Source organism: Tachysurus fulvidraco, chromosome 24, assembly GCF_022655615.1.
Source record: "Tachysurus fulvidraco isolate hzauxx_2018 chromosome 24, HZAU_PFXX_2.0, whole genome shotgun sequence".
Lineage (NCBI taxonomy): Eukaryota > Metazoa > Chordata > Actinopteri > Siluriformes > Bagridae > Tachysurus > Tachysurus fulvidraco.
Window position 1 is genome coordinate 2,196,010 of NC_062541.1, and position 7,309 is coordinate 2,203,318.

The 7,309-nt window shown below is 46.1% G+C and overlaps 1 protein-coding gene across 1 annotated transcript in view; it reads left to right on the plus strand.

Moving 5' to 3' along the window:
• The window catches only part of wnk4b (WNK lysine deficient protein kinase 4b), a 72,248-nt gene continuing 64,939 nt past the window's right edge, over positions 1-7,309 (plus strand). The window contains exon 1 of the mRNA XM_047808237.1: positions 1-1,315. Coding sequence (XP_047664193.1) covers positions 671-1,315 — 645 coding nt within the window. The 5' untranslated portion in view covers positions 1-670. The remainder of the gene's footprint in view (positions 1,316-7,309) is intronic.

Below are 7,309 nucleotides of genomic sequence, written 5' to 3' on the forward strand. Positions count from 1 at the left end.
GAGCTACAGTGGATGGATGTATACAGGCGTTGTTTTTGTTGATGTTTACGCGTTCCGTATTGGGCGTCACTTTGATACGTCACCGTTTTTTAATCGCGGTATGAAATTCGATGTCAAAAGTGAACGCGCGCCTCGATGATGGTCAATATTTTTATTTTTTGCTCTTTCATGTTTAAGCTTCTCGGTTGCAAAACCTCAGTTCTCTGATGTAATAAACACAAACACACAGGACTCCGCTGTCCACATGAGCAGGAAGGTATTCAGAGGGAGGTGCGCACTTCACCCAGTCACAGGCTCGAGCGCACACTTCATATGAGAGAGAGAGAGAGAGAGAGAGAGAGAGAGAGAGAGAGAGAGAGAGAGAGAGAGAGAGAGAATACTGGAACACGCCGACGTTTAAAGCTCAATGCAGCGTTGTAGAACAGGAATGCTTTTGGTCTGAACTCGAAAAAAATCGAATTAGTAAATCCGGTTTATTTTTGTTTGGTTTATTTCTTTATTTTTCTCGCACCTGCGGATTCTTGCGCAGGAATATTCAATCAATCGGATATCGTGTTGTGTATCGTTCTGTACAGTACACATCGTGCTGAAGTTCATCTCCGCGCATAAATAAACGATGAAGTGACTTTTTACGCATTGAAGCGCGAGCAGGAAACGAGGACGCATCACGATGTCCCAAGCCGAAGTGCACGCTGCAGGTCTCGCGTTCCCCAAACTGCCCTCCAGCTTCGACGCCGATTCGTTCCTCTCCGCTCGTCTGTCGCTCAGGCGGCGGAGACACTCGGCGAGCTCGAGGCGGAACGCGTTCCGGTTTAACAAAATGCCCACAGCGGATGAGAGCACCGGCTCGTCCCGCGAGCGCGTCTCACCTCTCCTGAGCAAAACCCTCTCCTGGTCAGCGGACGATATTTCGTCGGCAGAGCAGAAAAAGAACAAGAAAAATAGCAGCGCAGGAGCAACGCCGGATTCTGGAGCTGCAGCGGAGACGCATTGCGCGCGCTTGTCCCGCTCCAGCTCGAGCTCTCCACCGCGCGGTGCGCAGCGACAATCCGGCAGCGCCGCCGCGACGGGCTCGAGCTCCACAGCGCCACACGGCAGCACCGACTCCGAGGAGGAATGTACGCCAAAGAAAGCGCCCGAGATCAACAAGTGGGAGCAGGAGAAAGAGGACGAGGTGGAAACCAAAGCGGTGGCCACTTCACCGGACGGAAGGTTCCTCAAGTTCAACGTGGAGATCGGGAGAGGTTCCTTTAAGACCGTCTACAAAGGACTGGACACCGAGACCACTGTGGAGGTCGCGTGGTGCGAGCTACAGGTAAACGGATTATTCTTTCCATTATAAACGTACCAGCACTTTCGGTAGATGTTCTACAGGTTTTTTCTTCTAGAGGAACCGATAAAGGTTCCACACTCCACAGGAACAGTGTTCCTCAAGTGTTCTCAGGACGCTTCTCTTCAGTAAGGGTTCTAAATAGAACAGGTTCTCCAGAAGGTTCAGGTGTAGACCAAATGTAGACCACCTTCCTTAGGTTCCTTAATGTTCCACTCTAATTCTGTTCCTCTAACAAAATCTTCACTCTTAATATACAACACATATCAGTTGTGTTCTTATTACTTATTATTTATTAGGATGATCAATACTTCAGGGGTTTTAAAGATTCTGCTTGGAACCTAAAAGAGAAGGTCAGAAGCGGTTCTCCTGGATGGTACAATTCCAAACATTTATAAAGTTCCTATAATGAAAAGATACTGATGTTCTCAGGATGGATAATTGTTCAGGCTTTCTTACGAAGGATTCAGTTTGGACTCTTTTCTAAGGGTTCTGCACAGAACAGGTTCCCCTGGATGGTCCTATCATGTACATTAGTGGTGCTCTTATACAAAGACGTTCATCTGATGAAAGTACAAGTCTTAGAAAACAGCATTCACCAGTGGTTTCCAGGATGGTTAATGGTCCAGGCTTTCTAAAGATGGTTTCTACTTGGAAGCTAGAAAGGAAACACTAAAGGAATTCCCCCATCAGCTGAAATCCTCATAGCTCTCCAGGCTCCACCAGAAGGTCCAAATATATAGTACAATCTCATACATGAGTGATGTTCCACCAATGAAGGGTACACTCTGAGAAACAGGGGCTCCTCAGGGGTTCTTTGCATGATAAAAGTTTGTCGTAGTATCCTGCATAGAGCAGGTTCTGGTGGAAGAACCGATTCTGCACTTTGATGGCATTCCTTTACTGAACAGTACAGTCTAAAAAAAAATAAAGTTCTTCAACAACGATCTGGATGATTAATGGTTCCGTCTATTTTTCTGAAAATGGGTTCTACTTGGAACATCCTGTAAAAGAGCAACCTGGTGTTTCTGATTTCTACGTAGAATAACTACAGTAAAATTACAGTAACGAGGTATGCAAGGTTCCTTATGGGTTCTTTGGATGGTTTATGGTTCAGGTGTCCTAAAGACAGGTTCTTCCTGAAACCCACAGAGGAACCACCTGGTGTCGGGTTCTGCATAGAACCGTATTTACTTGGGAACTTGCTGTTATTAGGAAATAATAAGTCACTTTGGAGTTGGACAAAACCGTTCTTATAAGATCCCTCGCCTCGCATCGCCTCGCCTCACTTCGTCTTTTTTTTGCCTCACTTTATTTTTCCTCACGCCTTGTGTTAGATCTTTATTTTTTTTACACTCACATTCCTGAGCAGCACCAAACCTTTTCTCGTTCCAGAGTGTGACATTTACTCCCTGCAGCGTCTCTTCTCAGCTAATCAGCTCCAAAAAAAAAAAAAGGTTTATTTTGCCCACAAAAGAGCGCTTAATTAGCTCTGTAAATTGCTAGCAACAACGAGTTGCCATGGTGACAGTGCCTCAAGGTCCTAGAGTAAGGCAAGGGCAGTTTGGTCAGAAGAAAAGGCAGAAAGTGCAGAGAGCTGTGATATAAAAACTTCAGTCAGTCTTCGCTGCTCAGCTCCTCAGCCCTGAATATTCTCCTTTCACCTTTAGCCTAGCTGCAGTTGCTAGCACCTGCCGGCGTGTTTGCTAGCATACAATAGAGAGTGTATTCCCTTTACTGAACCAGAACTAATATTCCACTCATATACACACACACACACACACACACACACACACACACACACACACACACACACACACACACACACAAAGCCTGGGTAAATACCATTTAACATAGCCGCCTGCTGTTAGTTAGCATGACTAGCGTTTATCATTAAATGTTTACATCGCCGAGGCATCGTCTTCATGTCCTATCTCGATCGTATATGATGTTAAACAATAGCGCTCTCAAATCCTGGACCCTGATTGGTCAAAAGACGTCGATTTATGTTCTGTGAAAGCTGCAACTCACAGGTTAAATACTAATAATAATACTAATGAAATAAATAATGTTAATTGTGTTTACACTAGGATTTAGAGCTGTGTTAAACTGAGGCCACGCCCCCTTTTTCCTTTTATGGACCCTAGTCCGGCTCCTTCATGGTGGTGTTTATGTGCTCTTAAACAGTTGAAGTGAGGAAGTTAAACACAGTTGATTACACAGCTCCGTCATGACAGCGCCACCTAGAGGACAAAGGGGATTGAACTCAACACGATCTGTCAGGATGTCAGGACGATTCCTCATTTCGACGAGTCTGCCGATCGGTGTGGACATGTCAGCGTGCTGAGGTAACACATGTCTGTGTAACGGTGGAAATTTCAGACTTTTGGCAGCTTCCCCGTCCGATCCGTTCACGTGTTGCTGAACAAATGCTTTCAACTATCTAAAAATCGTCTGATATCCTTTGTGAAGTTCAGACTCAAAAAACCTTGTAAACTAATTGGGTGGAAAATTGTGGGGGCCTGAAAATGTCCAGAAGTCTAATCAGATGGTGTTTGTGTGGAGTTTGTGTGACTTTGGTGAAGATCAGACTACATTTCTTTGAGATCCACAAAGTTCTGCTACAGTATTTTACACACTAGCCCGAGTTCACAGACTAATTAGCTCACTCTCTCATTCATTCTCTATCGCTTACCCGAACTTCTCGGGTCACGGGGAGCCTGTGTCTATCTCAGGCGTCATCGGGCATCGAGGCAGGATACACCCTGAACGGAGTGCCAACCCATCACAGGGCACACACACACTCTCATTCACTCACACACACTCACACACTACGGACAATTTTCCAGAGATGCCAATCAACCTACCATGCATGTCTTTGGACCGGGGGAGGAAACCGGAGTACCCGGAGGAAACCCCCGAGGCACGGGGAGAACATGCAAACTCCACATACACACACAAGGTCCTCCATGTCAATGTTAAAACCGCTTTCTGCTAATGTCACACACGCGCACTGAACACTCTCTCCGTCCATATTGACAAGCCCCGCCCCTTTCTGCTCATTGGCTACACGTTTGTTTTGATTTTTGTTAGAAACGTTCAAATTTTGATAGTTAGATAATTAATAAATGTCAGATAAAAGCTTTTAATAAGTAAATAAATGCTGTGTTCCGTGACGTTGATAGAACTTCCCGGTTCTCTCCACAAACGCCCACAATCCAACCTCGACACGACGCTGCAACATTTAAAGCACAGACGTTTTAGTGTAATATGTGCTGTGATCTGATCCAGTGAGATCTGATGTACAGACAAGTCCAGTAAAGTCTGGATCCATCTAACAGTCTGCTGCAGGATGCAGGAACGAGTCCTAAACATGCAGCTCGCATGGTTGTACTTCCTGTTCCATTGTCCTGAAGCCTGAAATCTGTGATCAGGTGTGAGGTTTTAGTCTCTCGTCGTTTTATACGTATCTTAAAAAAGACGTTTGTCATGTTAACAAGTGGCTACATGTTACTGTGTCACTGTTTAGACTAATAACTCTGTCACAGTGTGTGTGTGTGTGTGTGTGTGTGTGTGTGTGTGTGTGTGTGTGTGTGTGTGCGTGTGAGAGAGTGAGTGAGAGAGTGTGTGAGTGAGAGAGTGTGTGAGTGAGAGTGTGTGTGTGTGTGTGTGTGTATCAGGAAACATGCTGAGTGAATGCTCGGTGGTGATGAAGATGACGTCACATGACTGATTGGTGGTGGTGGTGGTGGTGGTGTTTGGGGGGAGGGGAAGGGGGTGTTACCCCAGGTCCACCCCAGCTGCACCAAGCTGCCACTGCTGGACCTTTGATCCCTTCACCCTCAATTGCTCAGTTGTATAAAAATATTGAGATAAAATGTAAGTTGTTCTGGATAAATTCCCCTCACGTGACCCCCGGGGAATGTGGCAACTTAGTGGTGAAAGTGTTTGACTCCTGAACAGAAGATGATATGAGTTCAAATCCCAGATACACCAAGCTGCCCCTGCTGGGCCCCTCTGCAAGGCCCCTTAACCTTCACTCGCTCACTTGTATACAATGTTATAAGACACTTCAGATAACGGTGTCAGACTTCACTCAGTCCTGCACTTTGGTGGAGATTAGAATGAAGAATTAACAAAAAGAATCATAAACACCTGTCACAGAGCTTCTTTTTATTAGAACTAATAATAAATAATAAATAATAAATAACGACCTCCTCCGTATTCGTCTCAGCTCATTTGCACCAAATGAATATGCTAATGAAGGGTTTGTTCACTTTAATCTGCTTGAATTTGTCCTGGTGTGTAGCTGCTGGTGTGTAACTGCTGTGTGTAACTGCTGGTGTGTAGCTGCTGGTGTGTAAGTGCTGTGTGTGTAACTGCTGGTGTGTAGCTGCTGGTGTGTAACTGCTGGTGTGTAACTGCTGTGTGTAACTGCTGGTGTGTAACTGCTGTGTGTAACTGCTGGTGTGTAGCTGCTGGTGTGTAACTGCTGGTGTGTAGCTGCTGGTGTGTAACTGCTGTGTGTAACTGCTGGTGTGTAACTGCTGGTGTGTAGCTGCTGGTGTGTAACTGCTGGTGTGTAGCTGCTGTGTGTAACTGCTGGTGTGTAGCTGCTGGTGTGTAACTGCTGTGTGTAGCTGCTGGTGTGTAACTGCTGTGTGTAGCTGCTGGTGTGTAACTGCTGGTGTGTAAGTGCTGGTGTGTAACTGCTGGTGTGTAACTGCTGGTGTGTAGCTGCTGGTGTGTAACTGCTGGTGTGTAGCTGCTGGTGTGTAGCTGCTGGTGTGTAACTGCTGGTGTGTAGCTGCTGTGTGTAGCTGCTGGTGTGTAGCTGCTGGTGTGTAGCTGCTGTGTGTAGCTGCTGGTGTGTAACTGCTGTGTGTAACTGCTGGTGTGTAGCTGCTGGTGTGTAACTGCTGTGTGTAACTTGTGTGTAGCTGCTGTGTGTAACTGTTGTGTGTAACTGTTGTGTGTTACTGCTGTGTGTAACTGTTGTGTGTAACTGCTGTGTGTAACTGTTGTGTGTTACTGCTGTGTGTAACTGCTGTGTGTAGCTGCTGGTGTGTAACTGCTGGTGTGTAACTGTTGTGTGTAACTGCTGGTGTGTAACTGTTGTGTGTTACTGCTGTGTGTGTAACTGCTGTGTGTAACTGCTGTGTGTAGCTGCTGGTGTGTAACTGCTGTGTGTAGCTGCTGTGTGTTACTGCTGTGTGTAACTGCTGTGTGTAGCTGCTGGTGTGTAACTGCTGGTGTGTAACTGTTGTGTGTAACTGCTGGTGTGTAACTGTTGTGTGTTACTGCTGTGTGTAACTGTTGTGTGTTACTGCTGGTGTGTAACTGCTGTGTGTAACTGCTGTGTGTAGCTGCTGGTGTGTAACTGCTGTGTGTAGCTGCTGTGTGTAACTGCTGTGTGTAACTGTTGTGTGTAGCTGCTGGTGTGTAAGTGCTGGTGTGTAACTGCTGTGTGTAACTGCTGTGTGTAACTGTTGTGTGTAACTGCTGGTGTGTAGCTGCTGTGTGTAACTGTTGTGTGTAAGTGCTGGTGTGTAGCTGCTGTGTGTTACTGCTGTGTGTAACTGTTGTGTGTAGCTGCTGTGTGTAACTGCTGTGTGTAGCTGCTGTGTGTAGCTGCTGGTGTGTAAGTGCTGGTGTGTAACTGCTGTGTGTAACTGTTGTGTGTAAGTGCTGGTGTGTAGCTGCTGTGTGTAACTGCTGTGTGTAACTGCTGTGTGTAGCTGCTGGTGTGTAACTGCTGTGTGTAACTGCTGTGTGTAACTGTTGTGTGTAAGTGCTGGTGTGTAGCTGCTGTGTGTAACTGTTGTGTGTAAGTGCTGGTGTGTAGCTGCTGTGTGTAACTGTTGTGTGTAACTTGTGTGTAGCTGCTCCTGATATGAGACGTAACTCTGCTGTACACAAAGAGCTTCCTGTTGGTTAAAAGCGCAGATTTACAGAATGAAGCTCTGATGTGGATTTATG